The sequence below is a fragment of the Pelobates fuscus genome, chromosome 3, assembly GCF_036172605.1.
Source record: "Pelobates fuscus isolate aPelFus1 chromosome 3, aPelFus1.pri, whole genome shotgun sequence".
Classification (NCBI taxonomy): domain Eukaryota; kingdom Metazoa; phylum Chordata; class Amphibia; order Anura; family Pelobatidae; genus Pelobates; species Pelobates fuscus.
In genome coordinates, this window is record NC_086319.1 from 197983857 (window position 1) to 198003353 (window position 19497).

At 40.8% G+C, this 19497-nt stretch overlaps 1 protein-coding gene across 6 annotated transcripts in view; it reads right to left on the reverse strand.

The window, feature by feature from the left end:
• TCOF1 (treacle ribosome biogenesis factor 1) overlaps nt 1-19497 on the reverse strand; it is a 106173-nt gene that overhangs the window by 82367 nt on the left and 4309 nt on the right. For 4 of the 6 annotated variants that reach the window (XM_063447888.1, XM_063447886.1, XM_063447889.1 and 1 more), the window contains exons 2-5: nt 16892-16944; nt 8860-8984; nt 7661-7740; nt 2026-2200 (exon numbers count right to left, since the gene is read on the reverse strand). In XM_063447888.1, the coding sequence (XP_063303958.1) occupies nt 2026-2200; nt 7661-7740; nt 8860-8984; nt 16892-16944 (433 nt within the window). Of the gene's footprint in view, nt 1-2025; nt 2201-7660; nt 7741-8850; nt 8985-16891; nt 16945-19497 lie in introns of those variants that run through there. The other 2 variants (XM_063447887.1, XM_063447890.1) reach the window with 2 other exon arrangements.

Below are 19497 nucleotides of genomic sequence, written 5' to 3' on the forward strand. Positions count from 1 at the left end.
GCTGCAGAACAGGTAAGTTACAGCTCTGCCAGCCCCCCTCTCCCCCCCACTGAACTGCCACTGGACCACCAGGGAAGGAGAGCCCCCCTCCCTGCCATATATCAAGCAGGGAGGGGGGACGAAAAAAAAATATATTAATAAAATAAGAAATAATAATAATATAAAAATAATAATAATAATAAAAAAATTAATAATAACAAAAAAAGGGGTATAAGGACCACTATGGGAGGGGGGGTATAAGGACCACTATGGGAGGGGGGGGGGGTATAAGGACCACTATGGGAGGGAGGGGGTGGGTTAAGGACCACTATGGGAGGGAGGGGGGTATAAGGACCGCTATGGGAGGGAGGGGGGGTATAAGGACCACTATGGGAGGGAGGGGGGGATAAGGACCACTATGGGAGGGAGGGGGGGATAAGGACCACTATGGGAGGGAGGGGGGTATAAGGACCACTATGGGAGGGAGGGGGGTATAAGGACCACTATGGGAGTGAGGGGGGGGGGGATAAGGACCACTATGGGAGGGAGGGGGGGGATAAGGACCACTATGGGAGGGAGGGGGGGGATAAGGACCACTATGGGAGGGAGGGGGGGGATAAGGACCACTATGGGAGGGGGGGGATAAGGACCACTATGGGAGGGAGGGGGGATAAGGACCACTATGGGAGGGGGTGGGATAAGGACCACTATGGGAGGGGGTGGGATAAGGACCACTATGGGAGGGAGGGGGGTATAAGGACCACTATGGGAGGGAGGGGGGGGGTATAAGGACCACTATGGGAGGGAGGGGGGGGTATAAGGACCACTATGGGAGGGATGGGGGGGGTAAGGAACACTATGGGAGGGAGAAGGGGGATAAGGACCACTATGAGAGGGAGGGGGTGGGATAAGGACCACTATGGGAGGGGAGGGGGAAGTAAGGACCACTAGGGGAGGGGAGGGTAAGGACCACTAGGGGAGGGGTGAGTCAGGACCACTGGGGGGGGGGGGAGTGAAGGAACACGGGGGTGGGGAGGTAAGGACCACTGAGGGAGGAGGAGGGGAAGTCAGGACATATGGGGGGGGAGGGGGCGGCAAAAAATGTTTTGCCTACGGCGGCAAATATCCTTGCACACACTGCATTCATGCACACACACTGCATTCATGCACACACACTGCATTCATGCACACACACTGCATTCATGCACACACGCTGCACTCATACACACACGCTGCACTCATACACACACACATACGCACACACTGCATTCATTATACACACACTGTAAATAAATATTCAATTAATATATTTTTTTTAGGATCTAATTTTATTTAGAAATTTACCAGTAGCTGCTGCATTTCCCACCCTAGTCTTATACTCGAGTCAATAAGTTTTCCCAGTTTTTTGGGATAAAATTAGGGGCCTCGGCTTATATTCGGGTCGGCTTATACTCGAGTATATACGGTACTTTATCAAATAACGATCAATCTGTGTAATATAGAAAAGCAAGAGTGTAATTAGGGAATAAAAGATAACACACTATTCTGTATCTTTGTTTATGTATAGGTATATGTATATGTATACAACACAACAAATTCTTTGAATGTGTGTACATTTGTGCTTATTCATGGGGTCTTTTTTTACTTCGTCCCTTCAAATACTATTGTTGGGGTTTTTTCTCCTCATTCTCTAATGAGACCTGTGCACTCTTTTCTTTGATATCTTCTTAACCCGTGTCCCAAAATGAACTCTAATTTTGCTCAGAAATGTTTTAGACTTGAGAAAGAGAGAAACTCCCAAAAGTTTATTTCTAAAATCGTGTTAGTCCAATAATATATATATATACTTAAGCATGTTTAGGTGAGTGCAACCATCCCCCCATGTTTCATTTATATATATATATACATACACACACACACACACACACACACATATATTTTACATCTACATCACTGGACTAATCTCCTATACAGTGAAAAGAGAAACTGAAAAATGCTATTTCCGCTAGCTGTAAGGATCCTATTCAATGGATGAATCTAGTTCACCTGGTACTGTAGATACCATTTTAGTCTCTTCTTCACCGTCAGATGTATCACTGCTCTCTGTGACTGGGTCAGTAAGAGTTTTCTTCCCAGGCTTGGCTGTTGGCGGGATTTTTTGTTCAGATGCTGGTTGCTTCACAGAATTCATGTTTTTTGCTGTTGCACTCTGTGTCTTGACCTAGAGGAAGAGCAGAATCTGGTTTTATTATTTACACATGTACAAATATCATAAGGTTTCCTAAAGTCCTAAGGTATGAGTGGTGATGTGATGACAAAATAGAGGAGGAAAGTTCTAAGGTGGACAGACCGGATAAATTGGTTATATATATGTATATTAAAACAAAAGCTTTGCTTACAGATTGCTTTACAAGCAAAGTTAAAATTAAGTAAATTTGTACATTTCTATTTTACATTTATATAATTTTTAGGGAAATTAAAAGCTATAGACAGTATGCAGTGTCATTTTTCTTGCAATATTTCACATGGAGTGTCTGATGTTTGTATAAAAGCAAAAATAATCCCCCCTCCACATACAGTAAGTGTGAAAAAAAAATACTCATTGTCAAATAGCCTGCAAATAGGTATTTGTAAAAACCCTTGTGTCATTACTAACAGTGCAGATTACATACATTGACAACAGAATGTAAATAGAATGTCTACATTTGAGCATAATTAACCCCTTAAGGACCAGACTGTTTTGGCCATGTTGTACGTTAAGGACCAGAGCTGTTTTAACACTTTAGTGGTGTTTGTGTTTAGCTGTAATTTTCCGCTCTCTCATTTATGGTTCCCATACATATTATACATTGGTTTTTTTTTTTTTTTCAGAACAAGGAGGGCTTTCTGTACATACCATTATTTGTATCATGTCATATTTTACTTTAAAAAATAAAAAAATATATGTTTTTGGACTTTTACTTGAAAAATCATTTACTTATTTACAAAAGCTAATGAAAAAAAACAGCTAAATAGACTCAAAAGTGCTAGCAAATTAAATTCTCTGGATTACAGCCTGGGTTGTCAGGCAGGTCCCTCAAATTGCAATCAATAATATTACTTAATTATGTAAAAATATTACATAAATATGCACGTAGAATTTAAATCTATATACATATTTATATATTTGAAGTCTACGTGTATATTTATGAAATTATGTAATTTTGTATAAGGACATATGTATATTTCCTATTTATATCAACAAATATATATATATATATATATATATATGATTTCATTCTGTAAGTGTATTTTGATATATATATATATATATATTATATATTTTAATATCAAAATACCGTTAGAATAAAATTACATATACATATATATAAAAAAATTAAATTACAATTATTTTTACATTTTTTAAATTTCTTTTTATTTACTTATTTATATTTTAGAATATATATATATATATATATATATACACACACACACACACACACACACACACACTATATATATATATATATATATAAAAATACACTTAGTTTGACATTATGTCTATAAGATATATATATATACACACACACACACACACACACACACACACACAATACATGTATATATACATACATACATACATTCCACAAATCCTTGCACTGAAGGCTAGAAGTTCCAATAGGTTAACTGCTGGGTGCCAGGTCCAGGTCATTCATATACACTTGTATGCCAATTGATGATCCGCACTCTCAGACTCCAAATAAAATGTAACTTTCATTCCTTACATTAAAAGAAAAATAAAGGTGCTATAAATTGTCAACATTTCAGTCCCAGGTCGGGACTTTCTTGATGTCCTGAGGAAAGTCCCGACCTGGGACTGAAACGTTGACGATTTATGGCACCTTTGTTTTTCTTTTAATGTAAGGAATAAAAGTTACATTTTATTTGGAGTCTGAGAGTGTGGATATAGTTTTTTTTTTTTTTTTTAACGGATTTCTTTTTTTAAACTTTATTTTTTCATTTTACAGCAGCAGGCAGATACACAGGCACCTATTGCAGCAATGTGACCGCTCTGTTAGAGCGATCACGTGGCCGTGGGGTCCTTATTCGCCGAGGTGGGACTGTCTGGGCTGACCGGCAGTCCCCCCGGACCGGGAGCAACGGCGACGATCAGGTAGGTACATAATACCGTTATGACAGTTCAGAGCCGTCCCCGTTCCTCAAGGGGATGTTTCCGGTGACGGTCCTGAAGGGGTTAAGGACACAGCTTCAGAAGCTTGTTTTACCCTTAAGGACACAAGCATTTTTTGCATTCTTTGCTGTGTTTTACTGCAATTTGCATCTCTTTGATTTATTGTACCAACACATATTGTATTCCTTTTTTTAGACGACAAAAAGGGCTTTTATTTGATGTGACATATACATATATAAATTCTCATTTATTTAAAAAAAAAAAAAAAAGCTAAATAATGAGTGAAAAACCCTCCAGAAAAAAAAAAGCATTTTTCCAGGTTTTGGCAGTAATAACGTGTGCATAATATGTCCAGCTCAGGAAAAGTAATTAAAAATCAATTCATGTATGTGTCTTAATTTATAGAGTACATACCGTATTTAGTCGAGTATAACGCGCAAAATTTTGTACCGATTTTTAATCTAAAATTAGGGGTGCGCGTTATACTCGAATAAATATTAGCCCAGCAGAAGAGGGAGGGAGTGGGTGCTCCGATAATACCTCCCAGGACCGCCGGGCTCATTACAAGCCCGGCGGTCCTGGGGTGGCGGGCAGCAAGCGTTTACTCACCTCCCTGCAGCTCCTCCAGCTCCCCAGTGTAAATCTCGCGAGACCCGCGGCCAGCTCTGAAGGCCGCGGGTCTCGCAAGATTTACACTCGGGAGCTGGAGGAGGTGAGTAAACGCTTGCTGCCCGGCGGTCCTGGGAGGTATTATCGGAGCACCCCCTCCCTCTTCTGCTGGGCTAATATTTATTCGAGTATAACGAGCACCCCTAATTTTAGATTAAAAATCGGTACAAAATTTTATACCGATTTTTAATCGAAAATTAGGGGTGCGCGTTATACTCGAATAAATACGGTAATATGTGTAGGATTTCAGTTTATTTTGAAAGTTACAGGTCACAAACTACAAAGACTTAATTAAAATTTCAATGTGAAACAATTTTAGAAGTTGGTATGTTTGTCTTGGAAGTTTAATACCTATCACAGAAAACAAAATTGCCACACAAAAGTATATATTTATATAAAGTAGACATCAAAGGTTATTTTGTCACTTTTTATGTATCCATTTCACAGCCAAAATATTGGAGTGAAATTGTGTTTTTTCTCTATTTTGGTATATACACATATAACAAGGTTTTTGTAATGTGTATTTCGTAAAACTAGTGTGTGCTATTCCTGTACAGAAACCCATATTGTGTTCAGCTACATCTGCTGAGAACAACGATACCCCCATTGTATGCCTTTGCCACTATTCTGTGAAGCTACAATGCCATATAGGAGACCATGCTATTTCAGTTTCTATAGTTGGAATTTTCATAGATGGTCATATGTCTGGATTTTGTGGCATTATAGCAATTCAACTGTAACAATAACCCCACAACGGCCTTCCATTTTAGAAAGCAGAAACTCCAGAGTATCTTATTAGGCATACATTTATACCTTAACTTTCCACCAGTTTTGTGACAATTTATTTCAACTTTTGTGGTAAAAAACCCTAAAACATACATGTTGCATTTTTGCTGGGTATTTCGTACATTTGAGAAGTGCCATTTTCATAAAATACCCCTTAAGTATGCTCAGTTACCTCTGATACCATTTAATAAAGAAGACACCCCAGGGTATTTCAAAAGGCATATTTTAAACCTTAGTGTGGGATCATTTTTTCGCTAGCCTGTACCAAGTGTAGAAATAATACAAATTTTTTTCCCTTTTTAAACTTTTTAAAAGTTTTTTGAACTTTTAAAAAAATCTCTTTTTAGCTTTTAACAACTTTTTTACTATTTTAAAACATTTTAAAAGTTTTTATAACTTTTTTAAAACATTTTTTACTGTTCCCCTATCTAGCCTAACAGTAAATCCCTCAATTTCGCCACTAACTTCTACCCACCCTAGCTAAATAAATAAAGTAAATAAATATTTTACAAATATTTTAGTAACTAAATAAATGTAACTCCTGAGAGTTAAAAAATAAATAAAAGTTAAGCCTCAGGGTTTAAAAAAAAAATCAGATGACCGTGAAATACTGTGATCTGTATTTTGATCACTGCAGACAGTGATCAAAGGGCAGGGAGGGGGAAAAATTGTATTTGAAAGAGGTGGGGGGGGGGGATTTTATTACTAAATCTTTTTTTCACAGCGAGAGATAGATCAGCAGCGATTTGTTTCCCTGCACGTCACAGCTCACACGGAGGTGCAGGGAGGCAGATCGGGTTTCACTGCAGCAGTGTGATCCCTAACTCCCGGTCAGAGCGATCACATGGGCTGTGAAAGGGAAACTGCTTGTTGTAGTGTGCCTCAGACACAGGGCACACTACAGGAACATTAACCCCATGATTGCGGCAATCTGGGGTTAATTTTGTATTGGACGGAAATTTTTCGTCCTGCGTCCTTAAGGGTTTAAAGGGAATCTCCAGTTCCAGGAAAACATATCGGTTTTCCGGGCACTGCAGGACCCTCTAGTGCCCCCATCCCAAGTTGCTGAAGAGGTTAAAACCCCTTTAGTCACTTACCGGAGTCCAGCGCCGATGTCCCTCGGCGCTGGGTCAGGCTCTGCTCATGCTCCTCCCGGCAGGGGAGCCCTAATGCGCGGCATAGCCACGCACGCGAATTCAACCACCCCATAGGAAAGCATTATTCAATGCTTTCCTATGGGGATTTCGGCGACGCTGGAGGTCCTAACATAGCGTGAGGACGTCCAGCGTCATTTTAAAACTTCTCGTGTTTTATAAACACTGAAGACCCTCTAGTGGCTGTCTACTAGACAGCCACTAGAGGAGGACTGAAACCTGCAATGTAAATATTGCAGTTTATGAAAAGGGTGGTGGGAGTTGGCACCCAGACCACTCCAATGGGCAGAAGTGGTCTGGGTGCCTGGAGTATCCCTTTAAACTATATATTTCTAAACTAAAGATTTTCAAAAAGTGCTACAGCAGTCTATCAATCTCTGGACTGCTAATGTAATGCTAAAAGTGAAATGGGAGAGCTCAGTCATTTCTCTGTAGGATGATAATCTTTGCTGAAGTAAAACTGAAGGTGAATAATGCTTTATTGGTTACATTTTGATTTGCAAAGAAAATGCAAACCTGTATGCATGATTTTGGAAGTGAATGGTGTAATAACCAGAAGAGTGTCAGGTTCACACCTTCACTCAATGTTTGAAAATTGGGAGGTAAGGGGTTAAAAATAATAAATCCCGTAAATCAAGATGGATACTCCAGACAAAAAATGTACTTCCTGCAATTGCCATCTACCGCCAATGTCCAGAAGATGGAGAGAATAAAGCAAAAGAACAGAAGATCACTTATGGCTACGGAGACAATATCCTTTAACAGGTTTGAGGTTACAAAAACCCCATTTATTAGTCCAGGAGTTCTCATGACCATTAAGGTCATCCCATAAAATACTTTATTAAAATTAGAAGCATCAACTGTTGGAGCAAACACGTGAAAGAGAAAACCACTTCTTTACCTTGGCAGTCAGTTTCACTGCACTCTTTTTATCTTTTGCTTGTGTGACGTTTGGAGGTATTTTCATTTTTTTCTGACTTCCTAAGTAGAGAAAAAAAAGAAAAAAAAAGTTTTCAGTTGAACACAAATGTCTTGAAGCATATTGCAGCAGTTTAAATCTAGATCTTTAAAGTGGAAAAATTCTGAAACAGATATAGTGTCAAACATGACAATCTCTTAAAGGGAAACTAGAAAGATGTAAAAAACTCACCCTTTTTTATGTATTATACAGAATGTATTCTATATTTTACAGATTATATAGGGAAACATCTGCCTTCCTAAGCAGGAAGACGTTTGCCTCAGATTCATGGTGTATACATTTTTTATCAATGGAACTGTTCTATAAAATGAAAAAAACAAACAGTTATGCCATGACTGCTACTCACGAACTGTCTTAGAGCTGTAGCCTTTATAAAATTATGTGATGATATGTAGAGTGATCCTTTACATCAGGGTGTTCACAATTTGATATGCCCTATAGTGCATATAATGCTCGTTAGAATGAGAATGGTTCCCAGAGTACACTGATTCTTTCTTACTTTTAAGTATTAAACCCTTCTCAAACAGTTTAACATGTAAGTGGTGTCCTAGAGCTGAGAGTCTGATTTCTTCTCCTACGAGTCCTTACAAATGTGGAAGCATCTGTGTGAGCAGCAGTGACAGGACGAGCGTGTCATCTGACACTTTCAGCCTACCATTGGTCACCCACAGTGAGCAATGCTTCAGAAAAGTATTAAGGAAAAAATAAATATAACAGCATGCATAAATATATTAATGACACAAAATATATAGTTTTGAGTCTGTGTGTGTGCTATTCTGTTTGCATTTACAAAAGTGTACTCTATAAGTGAGATAGATGAATCTTTAAATAAATAAATTTAAAAAGGATGGACAAAAGGTAGATCCCCAGATGTTGTAAAAATGCAACTTCCATGATGCCGTGTCATTCTAAAACCTGGCAAAGCATCTTGGCAGTTGTAGTACTTCTACAGCATTAGAAGATCTCACTTTTGACCAGCTCTGCTCATTTGAGCAGGGCCCTTCTCACCTTTTGTTTCTGGTTTCTACACAAGTACCGTTGTTGCAATTTATTTGGTCAATTTGTTAGTAAATTCATTGTAAAGTGCTGTTACTAAATAACAATAACAAAACTAGACTCACCACGAACTGTATTGTCTTCTTCTTCAGATGGCTCTGAGCTGCTTTTGGGGTCAGAAACTCTTAGTTTCTTGCTCGGAACTTCATTTGCTTTGATAGCTTTCCTTTTCTTGGCATTTTCTGGACGGCTGTTGAGAAAAGTACATTTTGTTCATGGGAACATTTAGGTTTCCTGTTTCTACTTGTTTGTTTCTTATTATATGGCTACTTGCATATGATAATTCAATACTAGATTGGTTTCTCATGTGCTGCACATTTTGTTTTCTCTTCTTCTGTCTGCTCTCTGGCTATAGTCCTGACTTCTCTTCTGCTCCGTCTGGCCTGATGTTCTCATCCAGACAGATATTTGCCCCTCGAGCGGTGGAATGCTTATAAATGCTTGCCAGCATCAACTAATCCTATATTCTGTGCTTCACTAGAGATGTGCTTCACTGACATGTTTAATCAGTGGCCCCGCCAACATCACTTCCAATGAAACCATGCGTTATGACAAGTGACCCTGCACTGGTAATCCTGTTTCAGGTCTTCACACGTCTACATATATGCAGAATTTGTAATTCTGCCCTTACAGTAGTAAGCCACGTTAGTTAATGCTCTAACTGTGGTAGCTGTACAGATCTTAGGTCTGCCAGTTCAAATTGTAGCAGGGTCATCTTAGGGCTCAATGGTCTGCTAACATTTTGGTTAAAAAAAATAAATAAATAGATGATTACATTTTAAAATGTTACTTTTAAACAAGCAATACGGCAGAGGAGAAAATACAAGACAGGGGGGATAAAATAGAAACATTTAAATACATAAAGGGAATCAGCACAGTAAAGGAGGAGACTATACTTAACAGAAGAAAAACTACCACAACACAGGGCGATTTAAAAATAATATCAGGAAGTATTACTTTACTGAGAAGGTAGTGGATGCATGGAATAGCCTTCCAGCTGAAGTGATAGAGGTTAACACAGCGGTGGGATAGGCATAAGGCTATCCGAGATATTGGATAAGGCCAGGCGCAAATGAGAGTAGTTAGAAATTTGAGCAGACTATATGGGCCGAATGGTTCTTATCTGCCGTCACATTGTATGTTTCTATGTTTCAGACAAGAATTATATGAGTAATACATATGTACTAGCTTTGTGCCCAATACGCCATTACCAAACCAGCTAAACCTACTAGAGGTTTAAACATTTAAATAGTTAAACGTGCTTCATTGCTTCATTAAACATTGCCTTACATAGTAGAGTCAAAATGTAAATACAGGGCAATGCACTAGAGTAGGGGTAGACAACCTGCAGCACTCAAGGTGTCTTTGCACGGCACTCAAGGCTGCTAGAGCCAAACAGGCTCTGGCCTATCAGAAGTCCCAGTGAAACTTCAGATATCTGCTAATACGAATAGGTGGTGAAGGACAATCCTCAATTTATGGATTGCAGCACATAGAGGAAGTGATCTCAGATCACTTCCTCCCAGCACTTGTGAATGGGAATCCACACTGTAGTAGAGCAACCTGCAGCTGCTGTTGCAGCTCCTGTCCTTGACCTGTACCTGGCCAGCCTGGTCCCCACTGGAACCCAGGGAAGCCACCAACACTGCTAGATATACATGGAAATGCAGAATAACCCTCCACTCATACAAATAATATGAACAGCCCACACACAAACATACACACAATCCACACAAACATAACCCGCTAACAATCCACGTACATGCACAAAACCCCACATGCAGCACCCCAAACAGCCCACACACACTACCAGACACAATGTGACATATCCATCCACCCACAATTCCACAAGCAGCCCACATTTATATGTATCATACACGATACCATAAACTACTAATGAACATATTCAATCTAATAGCTCATGTACGCACAAATACAATGATACAAAGCAATTACAGTATAAATAACACAAGCAGAATACGGTAACATACACACCTCAATAAAAAAAAAAAAAAAAAAAAATTGGATTGGCACGCTACGGGACATCACAATCCTATATCGGCACAGTGCTGCTAAAAGGTTGCCTACCCCTGCACTAGAGTATTGTCAGAAATTTACAGTGAATTTCAAATTTAAAGGAATACTATAGCGTTAGGACAAGTATTCTTAACACTGAAGATTTTATTTAAGTGTATTAATGTCAACCCTGCTGCTTTGAGTTTTACTTACCTGTCAACCCTCACTAATCTCCACGGGAAGGCTCCGCCTTCTCGACTGAGATTACAAAGATCAATGATCTCAGCCAATCCAATGTTTTCCCATAGGAAAGCATTGGGAGGCTAGTTCACATGCGATGCAAGACGCCATGCTGTACCAATCTCATGGTCTCTGAGTTTGATTTGGCTATTTTTTCAGAAGCATAACATCGTGGACATCAGAATGAGAGACTGCAAATTTCAGCAAGAACCAACAACCCACACAAAATACAACATTTATACATTTACAAGAAATTTTAACTGGCATAGTATAAAGATCACTATATATGTTACAGAAAAGGTGCATGTCACCTTACATTGTGGTGCAAAAATTCTGCATTTTTATATGAAGTGTCTCTTTAATTACCATAATAAAGTAATGGTATATAAGTGAGAAGTAGAGAATTAAAATGGCATTACCTATGCTCACTCAGAGCTGACATTCGCTGACAAGGTACCCTTATAGTCTTTGGATTGATCACACCCCATTTTGCTCAGTAATAATCACCCTTTTATAAACATGGGAGAAGACATATTCAGCGTTCCTAGGTATGTTCCCTAAAGACTAATAATTCAGTAGCTCTTTTATACAAATACATAGTACGAATAGTGACAATTTTTTGAAAAGTAAGTCTTAACATTTGGTTAAAAATTCTCTTGAACTTTTCTTCTTCAGAAAGCTTATTTGAAAATATACAAGTTTTCATCTTCCCATGCTGATGTAAATTTAGCAGTAATTAACAATAGAAGGTCTGACAATTTTTAAGCAAAAAACAGTAATTTTACTTACCATAAATTCCTTTTTTCTTAGTATAGTGGCAGTACTTACAAGTGGGATGTTCCTTATGGTTCTGGCAGTGGCGTACATACCAGGGTCGCGGCTGCGACCGGGCCCGGCCGCCCCTGCGACCCGGTATGTAGCCACTGGGCCAGCCTCTTCTCCTGGGGGGCCCTAGAGCCGGCCACCTCCGGGCCCCCCGAGGCTGGCCCTGCTGTCACCCCACGGCCGGTCCTGCGGGCGCGCGAGGGAGCACTCTCCCCTAAGTGCTTCCTTTTCAGCTCCCTCGCGCACCGCACTGATACCGGAGCCGGAAGATGACGTCATCTTCCGGCGCCGGTATCAGTACGCGGCGCGCGAGGGAGCTGAAGATGAAGCACTCAGGGGAGAGTGCTCCCTCGTGCGCCCGCCAGCCTGACTGACTGCCCACCGGGTGACCGGCCCCCCAGGAGCCCAGCAGCACCACTGGACCCCAGGGAATCCCCTCAGCACTCCAAAAGGTAAGGAGGCTGGGGGGATTAAATAATAATAAATAAAAAAAACGTGTGAGTGTGTGTGTGTGTGTTAGAGTGTTTGTGTCTGCTAGTGAGTGTGTTACTGTGTGTGTGTTAGAGTATGTGTGTCTGTTGAGTGTGTGTCTGCTAGTGAGTGTCAGTGAGTGTGTTACTGTGTGTGTCTGTTAGTGAGTGTGTGTTTGTCAGTGAGAGTGTATGTTTTGTAAGTGAGTGTGTATGTATGTAATGACGAAACCGGAAGTGACGTTCTTCAGCGATGACGAAAAACCGGAAATGACGTATCGGAATTAGCCGGTACGCACGGCCATGTTGAGAAGGTCAAGATGAATACACAGCAATGAAAGAGAACAGCGGACATATTGGAGGAGGCAGAAACAAGCCGGAAACACTCCATATAAGGGAAATAAGGAGGGATTATTGCCACACACCTGTAATTGTTTGCTAAATTGTTTGCTATATATAAATACCCACTGATGCAGTTGTAACTATACATGCACCTGAGGAAGACCCATTGCATTGGGTCGAAACGCGTTGTGCTACTTAATATTTTATTATCTTTTTATTTTTAATAAAAGTATTTTACTTTAATTTTATCTGGTTACCTGGTTCCTGATTTACTCTGCAGAGGATTGAAAACACCTCCTGAGGGGACCAAGTACAGATACCTGCACATCTGATTGATGTATCCTGCCTTCATAGTTTAGAGCAAACTCAGAAATGCTCTAAAAATTGTGAGTTTTTCTAAGTCTCTCACTTACATTATTGAGTGTCAAAACGTATTACCCTATGTTGGTTTTCTGTATCCACAGAACCTAAAGACTATCTACAAAATTTTGGATGTAAACTTGCGCAATCACCTTTCCTTTTTCCGTTGTGTATGTATGTATGTCGCTGAGTGTGTCTCTGTCAGTAAATGTGTGTGTCTGTTAGCTAGTGTGTATGCGTCTGTTCGTGAGAGTGTGTGTGTCTTCAGCACTTACCTTTCTCCAGCGCCGGACTCCCTTGGCGCAGGGGATCCCTCCGCCTCTCAGCTCCGAATGCGCATGCGCGGCAAGAGCCGCGCACACATTCAAACCGCCCATAGGAAAGCATTACTCAATGCTTTTCTATGGACGTTCAGTGTCTTAGAATCGCGGAAGCGCCTCTAGCGGCTGTCAGTGAGACAGCCACTAGAGGCTGGATTAACCCTCAGTGAAACATAGCAGTTTCTCTGAAACTGCTAGGTTTTCAGCTGCAGGGTTAAAACTAGAGGGACCTGACACCCAGACCACTTCATTGAGCTGATGTGATCTGGGTGTCTGTAGTGGTCCTTTAAGTGTGTGTGCGCATCTGCATGCACTGGCGTACATACCGCGGTCGCAGGGTTCGAGGCCCTGCAACCCCTGCGACCAGGTGCCCGCCGCCAGAGTAAGCGCGGGGGGTTGGCCCACGGATCAATTTGCGCACCGGGGCCCCATGGGTCATGTGTACGCCACTGGGTTCTGGACAAGAAGCTCCCCCTTCTTAGAATTTAATTGCTGTGCTCCGCCTGCTGCCTCCATATATTCTGCAGGCCAGAGTCTTATACCAGTAATACAAAAGAACCAAACGGAGAATGAATAATGCAAAGTAATTTAATCTATATGAAAGAGGAGGGAATGCCAGTACTGCCACTATACTAAGAAAAAAGGAATTTACGGTAAGTAAAATTACTGTTTTTCCCTTCGTATAGTGGCAGTACTTACAAGTGGGATATAGCAAGATCCCTGCACAAAACAAAGGGTGGGGACTCAGCAGGCCACAGCATGCAGAACCTTACACCCAAAAGCAGCTTCAGATGATGAGAATACGTCAAGCCTATAATGCTTGATAAAGGTATGTAAGGAAGACCAAGTAGCAGCTTTGCAGATGTCTTCAGGTGAGGCGGCTGCTTTTTCAGCCCAGGAGGTCGCCATAGCCCTAGTGGAATGAGCCTTTAACGGGAATCTAAGGGGAATCCCTTTGGATTGATAAGCCAACCTGATGGTATTTGTCAGCCATCTGGCCAAAGAGGGTCCGGAGACAGCACAACCCCTGTTAGTGCCTTGAAAGTATACAAATAGATGATCTGAGGATCTAAACCCCTGAGTCTTCTGAAGGTAGATCTTCAGGGATTTTCTAACATCCAGGAGATGCCACTTTCTTTCCAGATCTGATGTAGGAGATTGACAAAAAGCCAGCAGGATAATAGGTTGGTTAATAGCAGCACTTGAGATAACCTTAGGCAAAAAAGAAGGCTTGGTGTGCAGGACCACTTTGTCTTGATGAAAAATGGTGAACTCCGGAGAGGAAGAGAGAGCTCGGATCTCACCTACTCTTCTAGCAGAGGTGATAGCCACCAGGAAAGCCGTCTTGAAGGTAAGCAGCTTGATAGGAACCTCCAGTAATGGTTCTAACGGTGGTTCACAAAGGGCTTGAAGCACCAGAGACAGATCCCAGGTAGTGAAAGGTACTAACTTGGGAGTCCTCTTCAGCCTTATGGACTTAAGAAATCTTTGTATAAGCAGGTTTGAGGCAATGTCACGAACCAAGTCCCTCTAGTGGCTGTCTTGTAGACAGCCACTAGGAGGATTTAACCCTGCAAGGTAATTATTGCAGTTTCTCAGAAACTGCTATAATTACTACTGTATGTTTAAGTGACATGGGAGCTGAATGAGCTGAAGTAGTCTGGGTGCCTGCAGTGTCCCTTTAAGTGGTCTGCGTGCAGTGTCCCAGGACCCTTAATCCTGCAGTGATAATCATTGCAGTTTTTAATAAACTGCCAAAATTTACTTTCAGGGTTAACTCCACCTTGGATTTTTGTGCATGATGATAGAATAGGATGCCAGCAGCCAAATAAAAGTATATACTCGAGTATAAGCCGAGTTTTTCAGCACATTTTTTGTGCTGAAAAACCCCAACTCGGCTTATACTCGAGTCAGTGTCTGTATTATGGCAATTTACATTGCCATAATACAGACAGGGGGCTGCAGAGCGTTTACTTACCTCTCCTGCAGCTCCTGTCAGCTCCCTTCTCCTCCGCGCCGGTCCGTTCAGCACCTCGGCCAGCTCCCAGTGTAAGTCTCGCGAGAGCCGCGGGGTCATAGTGCGGCTCTCGCGAGACTTACACTGTGAGCTGACAGAGGAGCTGCACGGACTGGCGCGGAGGAGGAGGGAGCTGCAGGAGAGGTAAGTAAACTCTCAGCCAGCCACCCTCCTCCCCCCACTGAACTACCAATGCCACTGGACCCCCAGGGAGTGAGAGCCCCCCTCCCTGCCATGTATCAAGCAGGGAGGGGGGATGGAAAAAATAAATACATAATAAAATATTAAAAATAATAATAATAATAAAAACAAATAATATAAGAAAAAAATTAAAATAATAATTAATAAAATAAATAATCAAAATGCCCCCCCCCCCACCAACACACACTGCACTCATACACACACTGTAAATATTCAATTAATATAATTTTTTTAGGATCTAATTTTATTTAGAAATTTACCAGTATTTCCCACCCTAGTCTAATACTTGAGTCAATAAGTTTCCCAGTTTTTTGGGGTAAAATTAGGGGCCTCGGCTTATATTCGGGTCGGCTTATACTCGAGTATATACGGTATATCACATCTGCAAGGAAAAATAATGTATGATATAAGGACATTCTGCATCATTGGGCAGACTATATATTCTAAAATTTCTGATGAGAGACCAACTTTAAATTGAAACATCACAATTTCCCCCCCAAAACATTGTATTAGATTTTGAATGACCACTAAAGACACGAAGAACACTTCATCTCAAATCAGTGGTCTGGGTACAGTGGCCCTGTCCCTTTAGCTCTTTAACTTAAAATATTGTATTGCCTGAATGCAATATTTCCCTATGAGAAGCATTTGATTGAACAGCCAGGCAAACAAGTATATCATCCTCAATGCTCCTTTATGTGGCGCACTGGATTGAACAAGAAGACAATAAGTGAAGACTGTTGGATGACATTGCAGAAAAAGGAGCAAACGGCAGTACAAAGCGAGTTTTGACCCTGGGGGTCTATTAAAACCCTTTTTAGTTACCACCAATATTTGTTCACATGGCAAAAGGAGGCACTGAATCTAACAAGGGACTAGGGCACTATAGTGTTATGAATAGATGTTTCTTTAAACAGAATACAATAAAAACAAAGCGGTTGTCTGGTTTATAAAACCAGATATTCCAAGTAGATATTGCACTGCTAAAAGCTACTGAAAAGAATAAAACAAACGTACAGAGAGTACTTCTGTCAGGAATGACAATAAAACAAAAAACACTGGGAAAGCAAATGATAACAGTAGTACCCTATCCCTCCCTATTGTATACTAGAATTTGCCCTTTGCAAGATCTTTGAAACAATTGTTCCCTATGTTTTGAGAGTTCCATTCAGTCCAATCTAAACACAATCTAATTTACGGTAGTTTGACATAACGCCAGGGTGGGCTTGTCAGAGGAAATTCAGAAATGGATATTACATTTTTTTAAATAAATACACAAAATGTACAGTTCTTCTCAACCACTTACCTGGCCCAGTCATGGTAGATATCCTGAAGGGAGACTCTTGATGAAAGTAATTTCTGATAAGAAAATGGAGGGAAAAAATATATATATTTTTAGGTAATATAGAATAGCTTGTTCATTTTACAGGACAACTCAATAGCAATTTCTTGTGTTAAGTGTGCCAAAGTGTAATTATACAAGGCCAAGTTATACTTTCTATCCAATCCACTTCATGGTATAGTACTGAGGGATCATAGAGCATGTGTGGCAATTGCCATGCTGTCAATCCAATGCTTATATAGAGAAGCAGTGGATGTGTTTGGCACTATCATGGTGTGCATGATCACACTGAACATGAAGGAGTAAATGCCTTTAGTGGCTTACTTGCTGACAGCTACTTGAGGCATGTTTTAGGCAAAATGTTGAAGACTGCAGTATTTGTAAAACAGCATGTTTTAATACGGATAGAGAAAGGAGTCAGTGTTTTTCATTAAGGGAAAACCTTAGTGTTAGGAATACAAAGATGTATCTAGGAAAAGGCATTGTTTACATTAAAGTGACACTATAGTCACCAGAACAACTACAGATTATACTCCCCAGAACAAATACAATAATCATTCCCTTAAGGCTTTTTGCAGTAAACAAAAAGTCTGAAAATACATTGTTTACATTACAGCCTAGGGATACCTCCACTGGCCATTCCTCAGATGGCTACTAGAGGTGCTTCCTGGGGCTGCGCTGCACAGTGTGCATCGCTGCCATTCAGTGTCTTCAGCCTCCACGGACAGGCTATAGACACCAGAACCACTAAGTTAAGCGGTGGTTGTTTTGGCGATTATAGTGTCCATTTAAAGGAATACTCTACTCCCCAAAAACACTTTTGCGTAATTAAGCCGTTTTGGTGTACAGATCATGCCCCTGCAGTCTCCATGCTCAATTCTCTGCCACTTAGTAGTTAAATCCCTTTTGTTTCTGTTTAAGCAGCATTAGCCAAATCTCCCTTGGCTGTGACTCACACAGCTTGCATGTAAAAAAAAGTGTTTCATTTTCTTTAAAGGATCACTATAGGGTCAGGAACACAAACATGTATTCCTGTCCCTATAGTGAACCCATTTAGGTGGCTTAGCCCCCTCAGAATGGGTTAATACTCTCCTTTTTCAACTCTCTACGGGTCTGCTGGCGCAGGACCTGCGCACTTGGTGACCATCAAAATTAGGGAAAGCATTGGATAGGCTAAAATCAGCAGTGAGGGCGGGGTCAACACTGTTTTGGCCAATCAGCACCTCCTCAGAGATGCATTGAATCAATGCATCTCTATGAGGAAAATTCAGCATCTCCATGCAGAGCGTGGGGACGCTGAAGGCAGGGCTGCTTACTGTGCAGCCCTGAGCCAGGAAGCCCCTCGGAGGTGTCCCTAGGGGCAAATGCCTGAAGGGAGCTATTATACTCACGAGAACAACTACATAAAGCTGTAGTTGATCTGATGACTATAGTGTCCCTTTATGTTTTCCGAGGAACTTTAAAGTTCAATTAACAAAGCAGGAGAGAAGAGAGATAAACTTCTAATCACACACCAGAGACTCCTGCAGTCTCTAACAGGCTATTAACCGACCATTACATAAGAAATTCTAAATTAAACAGACTGTGTAATAAAGGAAGTTTAAATTTTATAGCTTGTTACAGGAAAAGGGTGACTGTAGATTAGGTGTGACTATGACCGCATACACTAATTCAGCAGTTAGACTGCAAAGGCATAATCTATACACCAATACTACTCCATAAAACTAAAGTTGCTGTGGTGCTTATAGTGCTAATGTAAAGGCACACAATAGGACCACAGACGGAGGGACGCTAAATTATTTGTATTCCTTACAACAGCGGTTCCCATCCCAGTCCTCAAGTACCCCCTAACAGTCCAAGATTTAGGGATTACCAAGTTGTGTCTAAGGTGTTTTTAGAGAGAGAGAAAAGAAAACAGGGAAATCCCTAAATACTGGACCGGTAGGGGGTACTTGAGGACTGGGTTGGGAACCCCTGCCTTACAATATAGCATCCCTTTAAGATTTTTGTACATAACAGTTTCAACTGTGCTGAATGAATCAATATGGCACAGAGATTTGATCACTAATTTGTGTCATAGTTATAGTAACATTTAGGTATTTTCCACACACACACACATATCGGAGTGGTAAATACCACAATAAAGATGTATACAAACACTAAATTACATGGAAATACATGTTTAATTGTTATCGTTATAGTGCCAGGCGTCCCGTGACACACATTCACAGTGACTAGAGCTGTGGCAACTGACATTTAATGTTGATTAGTGCAAGATAATGCATCTTGGATGTAAAAACCAAAGGGCAGAGTACAGAATATTTGATAGAGTCCTAACCTCAACATCTGAGGAAAAGTATTTAGGGGTAATTATTTCAGTTGACTTAAAGGTAAGCAGACAATGTAATAGAGCAGCAGTAAATGCTAGCAGAATGCTTGGTTGTATAGGGAGAGGTATTAACAGTAGAAAGAGGGAAGCGCTCATGCCATTGCACAGAACACTGGTGAGACCTCAGTACTGGAGACCGTTTGTCCAGAAGGATATTGATACTTTGGAAAGAGCTACAAAA